General features: G+C 35.5%; 1 protein-coding gene across 1 annotated transcript in view; it reads left to right on the forward strand.

The window, feature by feature from the left end:
- The window catches only part of Hectd2 (HECT domain E3 ubiquitin protein ligase 2), a 69,572-nt gene that overhangs the window by 25,168 nt on the left and 26,818 nt on the right, over nt 1–17,586 (forward strand). Inside the window, exons 3-8 of the mRNA XM_070021183.1 lie at nt 8,756–8,894; nt 10,281–10,383; nt 11,251–11,340; nt 12,445–12,509; nt 14,732–14,777; nt 17,097–17,206. Of these exons, the coding sequence (XP_069877284.1) occupies nt 8,756–8,894; nt 10,281–10,383; nt 11,251–11,340; nt 12,445–12,509; nt 14,732–14,777; nt 17,097–17,206 (553 nt within the window). The remainder of the gene's footprint in view (nt 1–8,755; nt 8,895–10,280; nt 10,384–11,250; nt 11,341–12,444; nt 12,510–14,731; nt 14,778–17,096; nt 17,207–17,586) is intronic.

Raw genomic sequence — 17,586 nt, forward strand, 5'->3', positions numbered from 1 at the left:
GTATAATCATAAATTTAATTATCAACAGTTCTTTCCATGCCCTGAATAGTTTTTATTTTTATAGAATTTCATCCCATGAAGACAGTTAATGATAGCTTTTTAGAGTTTCAATGACTTGCTTAATAAAGTTAGTAAGCAGTAGGATCCAAGGCTGATACTTTTCCATTACTTATGGCACTTAGGATCTTAGGGTATAGCATTTTGCAAAAGTCTTTTCATGTCATTACTTCCTTTCCAGCAGTTGAGGATAAAGAACAGGCCCAGATTCCGCTTGTATATGATCTGCATTGATTCTGTTGTCATCTGCACTGGCTATCCAGGAACAATCTGCATGTAGCTACTTAAAGATAATGCTGCTTGGCATGGTAGTACTTGGAGGATCAAGAGTTCAAGGGCAGCTTGAACTACATAGTGATGCCCTATCTTGAAAAAGAAAAAAAACCAAATGCATGGAAGAGAATTAAGTTTTAGCTGGGAGATAATAGTGCACATCTGTAATCCTACCTACACAGGAGGCTCTGAGGATCATAATTTAAAGTCATCCGGGGTAAGAAAATCTATGAGACTTATCTTCAATTAACCACCAAAAAGCTAAAAATGGAGCTGTGGCTCAAAGTGGTAGAGGTCTAACCTTGAGCAGAAGAATTCAAGGACAGTGCTCAGGCCCTGGGTTCAAGTCCCACAACCAACAAGAAAAAGTCTGAGACTCCTCCAAAATTACCAACATAAAGCTGGGTTGGAGGTGTGGCTTAAGAGAATAAGCTTATAAGCAAGCTGAGCAAGCATATAGGCTCAGCACTGGCAAGAAAAAAGGAAGAAAATTAGTGGGTTTTGGGTTTTTTTTTTAAGTTGGGTCTTTCTTCATTTTGGTGACTGCAACTGTGGATAACTACATATGACACTTCCTACTAGTCAGCCTATAAAAGCAGTGAGCTGGCAAATTTAGCTAATGATCTTAGTACCCTTATCTGTAGTTGAATTTTGATCTTCACATGTTAAATATACTGCCAGCCCTTACCACAGCCCTTATCCTTACACTGGCTTCAGGGATTTTACTTAATGTTTCTAAGCAACCAACTAAAATTGGCAACAATATATTAAAAGAAAGGGAAAATGATTACTGCTTATCAATTTAGCACAGAGTGTTCCCAAAGTATTGGATGAATGAAACCTAAATAACAGGTTTTTACTGATAAATATATTTTTTACTTTTTTCAATGTATTATGATCTCCCATATTGCAGACAAAGTTCATGTAACAGAATAAAGATTTTCCTATTCTATTTATGATATCACTTTGAGATTTAATTAATCTCCATCAGCATAGTTATTGATTTTTCTCTTTTGAATTAGATTTTAATAAACCATCTGTGAGACCAGGCAGAAAGCCTGCCTCAGAAAACAATGCCTTGATATTCAGGGACATGAGAGCAGCTGTGAGCTGTTATTTTTCTTAATAACTGAATGTCAGATCCTGTAGTTTGGCTTTCATTCACTGATTTGAGCAAAGGATTTAGCCTTTATTTCTGAGTCAAGTTTTAGTAACATAATATGTTAACATTGTGCATTACTCTGTAGTACAACTAAAACTAGATTCAGTCTAGGCCTCTGGTTCTCACTTCCACCTTTAATCCTCTTGGTCTTGGAATTACTATTTCCCTATATAGCAATCTCCTCACTCTCAGGCTCTGCCTGAGATTAATCAGATTTCACTTTTTCCTAGGCATGATATTAATAAAAGTGAGTGCATATTAAAATGTGTATATGTTTTGTTTGTGATTAAGTTAATTTATATTTGAATTAGTCTGCTTGCATTTAATGGTGAGTGTTTTTAGCCCGGTTGAGAAAAGTGTATAGGAAGGGATCAGATACGGTAAGCCTGGTGAAGAGGAAGAAAAACTATAGAGAAGCCCCAAGAGATCATTGTGACAATACCATTATTGAAGAAAGGAAATGATTATCACTTATTAATTTCCTGCCGAAAGGATAGATATAAAACAATTCACCTTTGTAATTAGAGTTAATTTACACTATGCAAGACTTAAAATGTTTCACAAACTTTTTAAAAACTTTTCTCAGGCTGGGAAGGTGGCTCAGTGGTAGAGTGCTTCCTTTCATGCATGAAGGCCTGGATTTGATTCCTCAGCACCACATAAGCGAAAAAGCTGGAAGTGGTGCTATGGCTCAAGTGGTGGAGCACTAGCCTGAGCTAAAAGGCTGAGGGTCAGAGCCCAGGCCCAAAGTTCAAGCCCCATGACTGACCAAAAAAACCCCAAAACAAAAAAAACTTTTCTCTATGTAAGAATATGATTATCAGGAAAAAAAAGAATATCTTCAAATGACAGGTCTTTGCATAGTCTAATCTAAAATATTTCAGAGGGTGGCATGATGTCATTTGTTTTAGAAGACTAATGATTTGTGATATAATTTTTAAAAAACTGTAAAAAAATGAGGGAGGGAAGAAGGGAGGATAAACAATGCCATCATGCAATTCAGTATATACTGTGGATATGTACCTATCTAACTTGTGGGCAGAAATGGGAGGGGAAAATAAAGGAAGGTGGGATATTGTCCAAAAAAATAAATGTACTCATTACCTGAACTTACGAAATGGTAACCCCTCCATACAACACCAATAAAATTATTTTAAAATATAATTTGCAAAAATACTTAATTTTACTTGCTAATAAATTAGACCTTTGTTCAATTTGTGCCCATAGTATAAATGACTATAAACTGAATATTTCCATATTTATTAAAGGATATAAAATTATCTCTAGATCTAAACTAAGGGAATTTAATAGCCTATTACATATTGTCAGTACTACAGTCATCTCACCTAAAACCATTGAACAGTTTGTTTCAATACAGTCATCAGCATCATCTAAGAGCATATTAGAAATCAAATTTTGTGCCCCACATACTCAGGGGGGAGCCCAGTAATCTGCTTAAATAAACTTTCCAAGTGACTCTGATATGTAGTAAAGCTTGAAAAACATTTCTGTCAAATACAAAAAACTGACATCTTTATCTTCTAATGTGAAAGTTTGCTTTAAAATATACCTGTGTTAACCACTTTTCCTTTACTGTGACAAAAATACCCGAGAAATGTACTTGAAGGAGAAAGATTTATGTTGGCTCACAATGTCAAAAGTTTCAGTCTATGGTCACTTGACTCTATGAACATCATGTCCAGGAGAGTGTTGCAGTAAAAGCTGCTCACCTCGTAGAAGCTGGGAAGCAGAAAATGGAAGAATCCAGAGACAGCACATACCCTTCAAAGGCATTTCCCCAATAACATATTTCCATACTAAACAGATGTGACTTAGCCTATTGAAGTTTTCGATAAGTCCAAGGATAGACAGATACTTGAATGAGAAGGTGAATAAGGAAGAAAGAAAAACTTTATACTTATGTCACTGCTGTGATTATTGAGATGATTGTGTTTGCTTAGTTGAAAATATAGCCTATTAAAGTATCAATAAAATCAGTCTACCTTGGTATTGTTATTTCTAATTACGTACATTTAGAATCTATAAAACAGACTAGGAGAAGCAATTGAGCAGGTGACAGGGACCTGTGGAAGTATAACAAAGGATTCTTGTTATCAGCGTGTCAGGACAGAAAAAAGAAGGTAAGGCTAAAAATATTAAAAAAAGATAATGACTAAAAACTTCTTAAACTTAGCAAGAGGCACAACTTCATTTTGATTCCACGGAGCTAACCATATTTTCAAATACATCATTTTTTACCTGCTATCTGACATACATTTAAATTTCACATATGTATAGATATCATTCTGCGTTTCATATACTGTTGGTCCACGTATCTGATAACACATCAATATAATACTGTCTCTGTTATTATAGCTTCAAACGTTTGGTATCTGGTAGAACAGTACTTTTTTTTCTTTTTTAAAAAAACACATTGGCAATTCTTGTCCCTTTGACCTTCCTTTTACAACCCACTTTTTTAAGCTCCAAAGTGTTGCTGGGATTTTTACTGAATTGCATGGACTCTACAGATCAAGTAGGGAAAAATGAGTTCTTACTGGTATTTAACATTTCTAGCATTAATGTGGTAAACACAGTTTTATCCTTTCCTTTCCTTATATTTACTTAGTTCTTCATACCTTGACTGTTTCAGTACTTTGTTCATAGAGATCTTAACGATTAATAAATCAGTACTTAATACAAAAAACTCAAAAATAGTTTTTTTCTGTTAAATTTGGTTACTATTTGTTGCTACTGTTTAGAAATTAATCTACTAGACTAAATTCAGTTATCTTTAAATATCTAGATTCTTTGAGATTTCTAATTCTGGGTGTCTTTAATAATTTTTTTAATGTCTCTTCTCACTGACTTCTAGAACATAGTTGAATGAAAGTGCTGATCGTAGGCTTGTTCTTGTGTTATATTATTATATCTGAAAAAGAATACTTGTTACTATTTCCCCATTAATTGTGATGTTTGTAACCTTCAAATAGAAGACAGGTGTTTTAAAAATCAAGAATTCAGGGGCTGGGAAGGTTGCTCAGTGGTAGAGCGCTTGCCTTGCATGCATGAGGCCCTGGGTTCGATTCCTCAGCACCACATAAGCAAAAAGAAAAAGAAAAAAACCAGAAGTGGTGCTGTGGCTCAAGTGGTAGAGCACTAGCCTTGAGCTGAAGAGCTGAGGCACAGTGCCCAGGCCCAGAGTTCAGGCCCCATAACCAGACCCCACCCCCCAAAAAAGAAAAAATATATCAAGAATTCACAATATAGATTAAATAGTTTTTAATAAATTGCTCACATGAGAAATCATGAAGTCCATTTTCTCAACTCTTATGCAATAAAACTAGACTTAAGAATAAAATTTTAAACATACTAGCTTAGAAAACTTATAAATAGCTCCTCTAATTTTTAAAAAAGTAGCTTTGAAAAATTGAAGCTAGACTTAAAGGTTTAAGAAAATAGCAGCTATGAGATTAGCAGTTCATCATAGTTTGTGTGATAAGGCCAATATTATGTAATCAAGAATTATAGCCTTTAATGTTTTCCTTAAAAGAAATGAAAACTTCATGAAATAAATATTCAAATAAATATTACTCCATCAGAATTGAGTTTTCATGCTTCTTCTCTATTTACTCTCTCTTTAGGGGTCTCTTTAATCTTGTAGTTTTACTACCTTTTAGAAACTAAGCCATCACATCTCTCCTGCACTCAAGACTCATACATTTAGTTATCTACTGAATGCCTGCACTTACATGTCTAATAAGCATCCTATCTTTAACATGTCAGTAAGAGAACTTTTGCTCTGCTAGCATCTGCATTTCAGTAGATTATTTGGGTCAGGCTAAACTGTTGATGTAATCTTTTTTTTGGGGGGGGGGGTCTGGTCGTGGGGCCTGAACTCGGCCTGGGCGCTGTCCCTCAGCCCTTCAGCTCAAGGCTAGCGCTGTACCACTTGAGCCACAGCACCACTTCCCGCTTTTTTCTTTTTGCTTATGTGGTGCTGAGGAATCGAACCCAGGGCCTCAGGCATGCAAGGCAAGTGCTCTACCACTGAGCTACCTTCTCAGCCCCTGTTGATGTAATCTTTGGCATCTATCTTGTAAAAAATGCATTTCTATCTCTCTTAGCCTATCTTCCAACAGGATATTATATTATCTGCATTTAGATTGTCATAAATGGGACAATTTCTTATCAGTTCTACCATTCCAGTCTAATCCACCACCATCTCTTTCTGGATAGTACTGTATATTACTATTAATAATAGTTATATAATTCTATTATTACCTACTACCTTACCAGATAATAATATATACTAACCTTACTAGATAATAATATATACTATAAAGCATATTGAAAGTTTGTGATACTAACCTAATGACACATATGTCAGTGGAGCCATATACATAGATCATAATGTCCTGCAACATATAAAAGAACTTCATGTATGATAAAAGAAGTGTAAAAAGGCACGGAGTACTGGATGTCAGTGGTTCATGCCAGTAATCCTAGCTACTTAGGAGGCTGAGATCTGAGAATCCAGTTGAAAAACAGCCTGGGCAGGAAAGTCCATGTGATACTTATCTCCAGTTAGCTACCAGAAAACTGGAAGTAGAGCTGCAGGTCAAACTGGGAGAGTGCTAGTCTTGAGTGAAAAAACTCAAGGAGAGCGCCTCAGCCCTGAGTTCAAGACCCACAACCAACAACAACAACAACAAAAAAAAGAGATGTGTTTTCATAAATGGTACTCTGAAATTGGCTACTTGGGAAAAGTTTTTATTCTTGTGTTATAACATAAATTCCAGAAATAATAGATAACATTTTGTAGCATTTACTTCTTGTTGGAAAGTGCTTCACATGTATTATAATGAAGAAAAAATAATTAGAAGAAATATATGACCATCTGATCTCTAGAAGTTAAGGCTAACATCATACAAATATGAAATAATAAGCTAGGTGCAAGTGGCTCATGCCTGTAATCCTCACTACTCAGGAGGCTGACACCTGGAGGATTGAGATTTCAAGCCATTCCAAGCAGCAGAGTCTATGAGGTTTTGTTTCCATGTGACCAGTTCAGTAGAAAACCATCCATAAGCAAGAAAGCCAAGTGAGAACATGAGGTTTTGAGTCAAGTCCCAGTATAGACACAAAAATGAATTAATAGACAGATGATGTGATAGGCAGATGGGTGATCAGGTGGACAGACAGAAAAAGTTGATAAAATTAGCTAATGCAGTTACTAAATCTTTTTCTGTTTCCAAAACAAATAGATTCTGTGAAGGTAGCAACAGAAACAGCACTGGATTTTAATCTCTCTAGAAACATGCAGAGAAACTGAACTAACATTTAAGATCATAGAAATAATTTACAATGAAATCAACTAAAATGTCTACACAAATCCCCAAAGATAAAAAGGACAAGTTACCAAAACCATAAGTTCTTTATAAAGTTAACTTCTGGACAGGAAGTACCAGAAGAAAGCACCAGGACTAGCTGGTGAGAACCATAGAACTTCAAAACAAGCAACAGATATTTCACTGGAAAGCTCAGAAAGCTGATTTTAGAACAAAAACTGACATTGGGAAGAATGTAGAGATCCCATGCAGCAATCTCAAAGCTGAAGGAGTGGTCTCCTTCAGTCTAGGACCCCTTACTGAGCCTACCATCAAATCAGGAACAATAGAGATGAAAATATAAGGGGCAGGAAGGGTTTGGGGAAAGCAAACCACCAAATATTTATGTTCTACATAAAAACAAAAAGGGTTTAGTGAGGTTCTGAAAGCTTGGAAATAGTAAGAGAAAACTGTTGTGATCAAAACCTGTAGTTTCTTATTACAAATTTATATTGTAATAACAGGCAGTTAATGACAATTGTCCATAAAAAGTTAAGATCCTAGTTCAGAATTTACTAAAATACATTTTAAAAAATGATAATAGCACTTGAAAGATCAACTTAGGTACTAATTTAGAAAACTTACAGAAGGGAAATGGATAATTATAGAAAAGAATTAGAAAAAAATATTTGAAATAAAAGGAACATATAAATAAATATAAAGCCCTAGAGAATCAAAAGATTGAAGGAAATGTTTGAAATTAAGGAGAAATGAAGAAAAATTAAACTTCGAGAGAAATTAAAAATGGAAGTAAGTACCTGTAAGCTCCCAGCTTATCAATAATTAGAACAAAGGGAAAACTGGTTAGAATTTTATTCCTTGATTAGTAATGGCTTCCTTGACTAGTAGTGATTTCCAAGTTGGGCTTGCTTCATAATAATACATTAAGTCATATATTTTTGTGAGACTTTTCCTTGTATTTGTTTTATATTAAAATGTAAGGGTCATAAAATGTAACAAAAAGGCAAACATACTGGCAGATATTAAAGAAAAATTTCACTCATGGCTGTGGTTGTAACTTAGTGGTAGAGCACTTGCCTGTCATGTACAGACTATGTTCAGTCCTTAGCACTGCAAAAAAATAAAATTAAAACTCATCTAAATTGGTAAAATAATGCTGACAAACCAATAATTATGAAGTACACTATATGAATGTATTCTAAAGCTTATAACCCCTAAAAACACTGAGCCTTTCTAGAATATTTCTTGAAAGACAATGTTAAAAAGGCAATTGGGGGGGGCTGGGAAGGTGGCTCAGTGGTAGAGCACTTGCTCTTGCATGCTCGAGGCCCTGGGTTCGATTCCTCAGCACCACATAAGAAAAAAGCCGGAAGTGGTGCTGTGGCTCAAGTGGTAGAGCGCTAGCCTTGAGCTGAAGAGCTGAGGGACAGCGCCCAGGCCCAGAGTTCAGGCCCCCCGACCGGACCCAAAAAAATAATAAAAATAAAAAATAAAAGGCAATTGGGGAAAAAAAAACTAAATTCCATTGCTAAGTGGATTTGGAGGGAATGGAGATAGGGAAGAAACTCTAATAAATATACACATTAAATTATAATCACCTTAGAGATGGCCTGCTTTCAGTCTATTGAAAGTATTTTCTTTTTCTAATAAACTTTACTATCACTTTCACTAAAAATAAAATACATACACACATTAAGGTACAGATCAAGGTGCTATGAGTGATGTAGCCAGGAGAGGATAAGTGTGTTGCTGGTCAGTGCCCTTCACTCTGATAAGTTTTTCTATTATGTGATCTCAAAGAGAATTTAATAAAAATAATAATTTGCTTTCTGTTCATGTTGAGTGAGCATGGCATTTGGTAACTTGGAAGTTTGATGATGAGTTACATTGAATGCTTTCTGGTACTTTACAGTGAGAGACCTACCACCAATTTGCCTTGATGTTAGACAAAAGCAGCGAATCTCTATTGATGTATTATCATCTGAAATGAAGGCCCCAATCCTTCCAGAACCACTCCTTCCTATCCAGCCCAAAACTATGAAAGACTTTCAGTAAGTTTCAACTCACTGGACTTTCAGCTATCTTCATTCTGTGTTTTACATAATTTAATATCTTTTGTGAAAAATTCATCAAACTTGTAGGCCACTATAAAATCAAGAGTAAAGATACAGACTATGTGTCTCAAGTTGAGGTTGATAAAGGTTAGATATGTTAAAGCAAAAGAAAAGAAACATTTAAGTAAAAAAAATGAGTCCAAATATGCAAAAAGAGATGGTGATAAAATAATAAAACTCTCTAACTTTTTTTTTTGGTCAGTCTTGAGGCTTGAACTCTGGACCTGAGCGCTGTCCCTCTGCTCTTCAGCTCAAAGCTAGCACTCCACCACTTGAGCCACAACACCACTTCCGGTTTTCTGGTGGCTTATTGGAGATAAAAGTTTCACAGCTGCCGGGCGCTGGTGGCTCACGCCTGTAATCCTAGCTACTCAGGAGGCTGAGATCTGAGGATCACGGTTCAAAGCCAGCCCGGGCAGGAGAGACCGTGAGACTCCTATCTCCAATAAACCACCAGAAAACCGGAAGTGGCGCTGTAGCTCAAGTGGTAGAGCGCTCGCCTTGAGCTGAAGAGCTGAGGGACAGCGCCCAGGCCCAGAGTTCAAGCCCCACGGCCGACAAAAAAAAAAAAAAAAAAAAAAAAGTTTCACAGCTTTTTCTACCCGGGCTGGCTTTGAACTGTGATCCTCAGATCTTAGCCTGCTGAGTAGCTAGGATTACAGGTGTGAGCCACCTGCACCTGGCTAGAACTCTGACATTTAAAAAAACAAATCCAGTGGTGCTGGAAAGATGACTCAGTGGTAGAGTGCTTACTTACCTCCCATGCGTGAGGCCCTGGGTTCGATTCCTCGGCAACCACATAAACAGAAAAAGCCAGAAGTGGCGCTATGGCTCAGGTGGTAGGACACTAACTTTGAGCTGAAGAGCTGAGGGACAGCACCCAGACCTAGAGTTCAAGCCCCAAAACTGACAAAAAAAATCCAGCTACTTTTTTACACATACTATAAAAACTATGTCACTACTCAAAAACTCAAAGGACTAAGTAGGAATGAGAAAGCAGAGATACAGAGAATAAACAAAATTTTCACAAGCTTGACTGAGAAGGAGAGGAAATAGAATGACAATTAGAAAGGCCAGGTCAAGAATAAACTTTTTTTTTTTTACAGCAGGTAAATGGGAAAGTTGAAACTTGATTAATATCATAATCCAGTTAAGAATTATATATATGTATTTTTCATAAACTATGTTTACATTAACATCCAGATTTCTCTATCTGGTCTCAGTATTTCAAAGTGCATAGTTGGTAACATATATATTTAAAATAAATAATAGTGTCACTTGAATAATATTTCTATATACAGCTAATGTATATTTCTATTTTAGGGAAGATGTAGAAAAAGTTAAGACATCAGGGGATTGGAAAACAGTACATGATTTTTATCTTACAACATTTGATTCTTTCCCAGAATTAAATACTGCATTTAAGGTAAGAATATATAAAACATTTTCATTCATTTTCCAAAATATATGACTTTATCTCATTACCAACAATGAAACAACTTTTTTGGGGGGGGTCTGGTCGTGGGGCCTGAACTCTGGGCCTGAGCACTGTCCCTCAGCTCTTCAGCTCAAGGCTAGTGCTCTACCACTTGAGCCACAGCGCCACTTCCAGCTTTTTTTTTTCTTTTTGCTTATGTGGTGCTGAGGAATCGAACCCAGGGCCTCAGGCATGCAAGGCAAGCGCTCTACCACTGAGCCACCTTCCCAGCCCCTGAAACAACTTTTTAAATAAAAATACATGTATTGATTTTAAAAAATCAAATATGTAACAAATATTACTTAATACCTTAACTATTAAATTTATTTGTATGGCTATTAATGATTGACTCAATTCTTTTAGTTTTTTCATTGTTAAGGCTTAAACTCGGGCCTCAGCCTCTTACTGGTCTCTGTCACTTGAGCCACATCCCCAGTCTTCTTGCTGGTTTGGTTTTCATTCTTCTTTCTTTCCCCCCATCCCTTCCTCCTTCCTTTCCTCCCTCCCTTTCTTCCCCCCTTCCTTCCTTCTTTTCCTTCCATCTTTCTTTCTTTTCTTTTCTTTCTTTTTCTGGTCAGTTGGACATAGCATCTCTCAGACTTTTTTGTCCAGGCTAGCTTCAAACCATGATCCTCAGATCTCAGCCTTCTGAGTCACTAGGATTACAAGTATAAGCCACTGGTACCCAGCTAATGGTTCTTTTTTACAGAATACTTTTATAAAATAGTAACAATTATCAAAGAATAGTGATTCAGATATTACTAATAATAGTTCTTAAAATGTTATATACACTAAATTTTTAAATTAAACTTACAGAAAGATGCCACGGCTTTATTTAATACCATTGAAGACTCTGGGATTAATGCTAAATTTGTGAATGCTGTGTATGATGCCTTACTTAGTACTGTAAGTATTATTTATGGACACATTCAGATGGTATGATTCTGTTTCTCTTCTGTATTTCAAATATAACTATACAATGTAAAAATCACTTTGTAACATAAGTACATTAGAAACTGATATCATTTTATAGTAAATGTAATTGAATTTCTCATTAATTATTACAAATATACTACTCTGTACTTTCTGCATAAGTTTTCTGTAAATCTGAGACTTCTCTAAAAAATAAAATGTATTACTAAGAAAACTGGGCAGTCATATCACAAGAGCCATCTCACCCAATGGCCAAATATGAATCAATTTGGCTATTAAAATCAAAATAACAATGCATTATAACCATTGTGGAAAATAAGAACAGTTGAATCCATCTAATGAAAAATAGATGATTGATAAATATATTTTGAAAGTAGGAGAAATAAAAAGAATGTGGACTAGTAAGTATACAAGGAATTAAAATGTTTAAAATTTAAGATTTACAACCATTATAGTAATAATTGAGGTAATCATTATCATAGTCAGTTAACTAAATTGCCAAATTGACAGCTGACAAAAGGTGATGTGATGCACGTGAGGTATCATTTATGAGCCTACCAAAAATATAATCATAAGAAAATAGATGAAAAAAAACAATAAATGCCTAAGCTCTTCAAAAATGTCACTATCGTGAAAGACAAAAAAAATGAAAAAAAATGGTAAGGAGTTTTGAAAATAGTTATCGTGGAAGGTAGCCAACCATTGTAAGATTGTCAGTGTTGTGAAGTATCCTTTTGACTGCACAGTGTGTGTGCAGTCAGCCCATAAATTTAATCTTTCTCTTACAGGTCTTTCACTAAAACTATTGTTTTCCAGTTTTGTAACTGTTGTTGATCATCAAAGGACAACTGGACATATTTTTGCACTTGTCTAGTGCATATCCCAGGGAGCATTCTCACTGGAGTTTTACATCATTTTTGTTTCCTAGAGCTTTAAGAAGAAAAATGAATACTATATTAGTACTTAGCCATCACATCTGATATTAATTATTGAAACTGATATGTAATACAGTTAGCACATAAAAGTCTTAAATAGCTAATCAGATTACATTACTTTATTATTTTCTTTTGCTTACAGCCTCAAGACATTCAGAAGACAGTATTGAAGGGAATCATTAACAGTCTGTTACGAGAGTGGAAAGGGTAATTGTAACCAGTATTTTAACCAATAAATATAGATTACTAACTTACATATCTCATATATCTTTAATATATTTTATGTATTTTACTCAGATATTTTAAGTGAATCATAATAATAACATGGATCAGAAAAGGATTATAAAACACTTGCAACAAAGATGCTTAACCCAGTTTGTGATTTCTCATAGGCTCCATACAAAAGCATCTGAAAATTGGTGAATCTTTTAAAATTATGTCATGTTTTGTGTAGAAATATACATTTTAACAAATATAGGTTGGATAGTAATCAGCAACCACAGTTTAATAGTATGGGCATTACATTTAGCTTTTGAGATGTATAGTAGCTTAAGCAAGTATTTGTTTATACCCAGTACAAAAAAAAAATCACCCTACCATAAATTTAGTTTGGGGGGCTGGGAAGGTGGCTCAGTGGTAGAGCGCTTGCCTTGCATGCCTGAGGCCCTGGGTTCGATTCCTCAGCACCACATAAACAAAAAGAAAAAAGCCAGAAGTGGCGCTGTGGCTCAAGTGGTAGAGCGCTAGCCTTGAGCTGAAGAGCTGAGGGACAGCGCCCAGGCCCAGAGTTCAGGTCCCACGACCAGACCCAAAAAAAAAAAAAAAAAAAATTTAGTTTGGGGCTTCCTGGTAACCAGAGAAAACTTTTCAGAAAATTATTACTGGCCTCAGAGAGAATAAGTTCCTGTTACTTCTCAGTCAAGTGCCTATGGATAGAAGAGAGCTAGGTCTTGTGGCTCTTCTCTGTAATTTTAGCTACTTGGGCTGCCAAGATTAGAAGGATTATGGTTCTAGGTCAGCCTGGGCAAATGTTCAGGAGACTTTATCGCAATAGAAGTTAGGCATGATGGCACATGCCAGTCTTCCCAGAAGGCAGCATAAAATAGGAAGATTGTGGAATAGACACAGGCTGGGCACAAAGCAAAACCCTATCTCAATCCTACTAGTGCAAAAAAGGGATGGGGAAGTGGCTGGTTTAGTAGTAGAGCACCAAATTAGTAAGCATGAGTCCCTGATTTGAAACCCCAGTACTGCCCAAAAAAAGAACTGGGGGGAATGGTTTAGGCCAAACTGGGAGTTAGGTGCTTTCTGAGTACTATAATGAAAATACCATCAAAGCATTTTATCAAACACACTCATACTGTTGTTGCTGATATTTGATAATTCATGTGAACATAAATGACAGTGTCAGTTTTATGAAGTCTTTACTGGGATGGGAAAGGATTTCAAAGCAAAGGTGACAGAAATAGATCGTATAAGAAAGAAACCCTCTTGAACCTTGAAAATAATAAAGCTTTGATACCTGAGTTTTGTTTTAATCCAAGATTAAGCCAAGATCTTGAAATGCTATCTGATTGTCATGCAAATGAAACTTTTTAATTCAGAAAATTACTTCTGTGAATCTGTGGGAGAGTATCAAATAGATCTTGAGTAGGAGAGAATCACTTACTAGCTTTGTGAATAAAAGAAATTCTTAAAAGCCTAGCAGAGCACATAATCCTAGCTGTTCAGGAGGCTAAGATCTGAGGTTCACAATTTGAAGGGAAGTGGCGCTGTAGCTCAAGTGGTAGAGCGCTCGCCTTGAGCTGAAGAGCTGAGGGACAGCGCCCAGGCCCAGAGTTCAAGCCCCACGACCGACAAAAAAAAAAAAAGTGCACTTCCCACAATTTGAAGAAAACCCTGGCAGAAAAGTCTGTGGCCATGAGTTCAAGCCCCACTACTGGCACAAAATAAAAGTTCTTCGTCAAATCCAATCATGTATAATCCAGATTAATACAGAAAAAAATTATTAATCAGAGATTATTCTTTTACCTAGAAATATACTAGATAGACTTAAAATATGATGTGATATGCAAACATACATCATCTATCACTTTAGAAATGGACATATGAACATTCTTTAATGCATAAGTATTATGTAGATTATCCCATATTAAAACAAAAACATAAATACTCTAGAATTGTTGATTATTATTAGACATAGCTATTTCAGAATTAGTCATGATAGATTTTTTTTTTCCAATTTGATAGCTAGCTATCCTAGTTAATTCTCTGGCTGGTTGCCTCAGAACCAACCTACTGTATACACAGAATAACTTATAAAAATAATATAGTTTAACTTATTTTTTCATAATGGTTGTTCATTTTTATTAGATACTATGAGATTAAACATTTCTTCAGTAATTGATTATGCTTATTTTCTCTTTCAGCCCACGAAGTAAAGATGATCTTAGAGCTTATTTTATACTTTTACAGGTAAGATGTTAAGAACTTCATTTTGACAAATTTTTTTTTTGGTAGGTCGTGGGGCTTGAACTCTGGGCCTAGGCGCTGTCCCTCAGCTCTTCAGCTCAAGGCAAGCGCTCTACCACTTGAGCTACAGCGCCACTTCCGGTTTTCTGGTGGTTTATTGGAGATAGGAGTCTCACGGTCTCTCCTGCCCGGGCTGGCTTTGAACCGAGATCCTCAGATCTCAGCCTCCTGAGTAGCTAGGATTACAGGCGTGAGCCACCAGCGCCCGGCTTGACAATATTTTTGATACTTTTGAGAATTATTAATGCTGTAACAAATAAACATCTATTGGATTAAATTTTTTTAAACATTCAAGCAGTTCCAAAGTTTGAACGTAGGGTCTCACACTTGTTATGTAGGCACTCTACCACTTGATCAACTCTCTTTATGATGTTTGTGTTGGGTTTCTTTTGAAATAGGGTCTTTATGCTCAGACCAGCCTGAATTGTTATCCTTCTACTTGTGCTTCCCTACATCCCTGGGATGACAGGCAGTCACCAATTTATCCAACCGTTGATGAAGATGGAGTCTTACAAACTTTTTATTTTTTGCCCAGACTAGCCTCAAGCCATTATCCCCCACTTATGCCTCTAAAGTGGTTGGGATTACAGGCCTAAATCAATGCTCCTGGCCTAAAAATTTAATTCTTGACTCCCTGTCCCACAGTATTTGGGAATAAAAAGGTCCTTTTACATTCTACTCAAACCTCTGTTCTTATAACTAGTTTTGCTGGGCTCTAGAACTTGCATTTATTTCCCCATCTACTAGGTTTCAAACTTTCTACATATTTTTTTAAATTAATGATTTAGAATTCTATTGGAAAGTTAAATTTTGTTTCTGTTTATTATAAAGCAAAAATTAAATAAGCAAAAAATGGCAAAATGTTTTCCTTGCCAAATAACAGAATCATAGATGAAAGAAATTGAGGCCTAAATTTAAAAAATTATTATTTTTTAAGAAAGTTATTAACTTAGGTAACATACTATGTATTATTCTTTACAATTTACAAGAGTTATCTGTATATATTAACTCATTTAAAGGTAAATTAATATTAAATAAGCTAATATGGTTAGTTCAATTTATCATAGTAGTGGTAGTATGTCCAATAAAAGGAAATGATAGGAAAACAAAGAACATAAGAGAAAAGAGGGAAATACAGAAAAAAATGACCCAAGAAGTTAATTAAAATAGAGATACAAGAGAAGAAATAGGTAAGTGAGGAGGGAAGAAAGAGGAAACAAAAACCTACAAAAATGACAACATGAAAGGTTACATTTTTAGATGACTATATTAGTCATCAGTAAGCTCCAAGAACCATCACTGTGTGAAGTTACTACATAGGGTCACTAATTTTAAATTCTCCTATCCACAAATCAAGTTTAAAAAACATATAGTGCTCTCTTATTTTTCAGAATATCAATGATAACCATTTTTATAAGAAATGCTAAAATGAACATTTTGATAACAAGTAGAGTTTGGGAACTGTTCACAAGCCACTTCTTCAGTATCTTTTAACATTTATAAGTGGGGTGCTGGTGGCTCACACCTGTAATCCTAGCTACTCAGGAGTCTGAGATCTGAGGATTGTGGCTTAAAACCAGCCCCAGCAGGGAAAGTCTGTGAGACTCTTATCTCCAGTTAACCACCAGAAAAAAAGAAGTGATGCTGTGGCTCAAGTGGTAGAGCATATGCCTTGAGCTGAAGAGCCCAGGCCCAGAGTTCAATCCCCATGACTGACCATAAAAAAAAAAAAAAAAGAAAAACCAAACCCATCAGTTGTCACAGACTATTACATAGCTCTGCCCCTAAGCCCCCCACTTCTGCTTTTGCTCTTAATTCTGCTTTTGCTAACTTATTTAACTGTGGCAGGTGTTTTATCAGCTTATTTCTTGTTTAATTGAATAATAGTGATCGACAGAATAGTTACTGAGCTAGGTAGTTTACATATATTTTCTTCTTAATAATCAAAACAACTCCTAAGACAGATACTATTCTCCTCTAAGTGGTAAGGAAATTGAGAATCTGAAGTTTAAGGAACATGCCTGAAATCACACAGTAACTAGTAGAATCTACCCTCTGACCCAGAACTGACCCATGCTTTCCAATGGCAGGGCAGTATAACTTAGTCTCTGCTAATTGAATAACAAATAGGTTATTGTATTGAAGTATTTCCTAGTCTGAAATTTGATTCCTTGAAGTTATCACTTAAGTCGTTAAGCTTAATGCCTTTCTTTTTATATGTTAACACAGTTTTAACGTAATTTTCTTCACTATCTTTTTCAGAATCCTCAATTTAATAACACATCTACGTATGTCATCTATGCTCACTTGCTACGACAGATAGCTGCCTTAGTGGAAGCTGACCATCATTTTCTAGTTCACTGGTTTAAAAAGTAAATCATTCTATAATACTAAGAATTTCTGTACTATCACAATTTTTAATTTACTATTAGTAATTTTACTTTTAAATGTGTTAGATTATTTCAAAGGTCTTTAGAAATGCTTATATAAGGTCTTAGCATTGCTCATAATTTGTGATGCTTCAAAAGTCAATTATAAAAATATACCTTTAATACTATATAAAGTATAATTCAAAACTGTTCTAGCGTAAGAATTTTGCTGTACAAGCTCTTGAAAATATCTACTGCTTTCAATTTTTTATTTAACACATTGCTATCACTGCCTTTTTTGTGTATCTCAAAGATGGTGATTGGATTTGCTGGGACATGTTTTTTTATTTCCTACGTGTTTATTAACAAATTCCATCATTATT

This window comes from Dipodomys merriami, unplaced genomic scaffold, assembly GCF_024711535.1.
Source record: "Dipodomys merriami isolate MVZ:Mamm:240054 unplaced genomic scaffold, mDipMer1.0.p SCAF_14, whole genome shotgun sequence".
NCBI lineage: Eukaryota > Metazoa > Chordata > Mammalia > Rodentia > Heteromyidae > Dipodomys > Dipodomys merriami.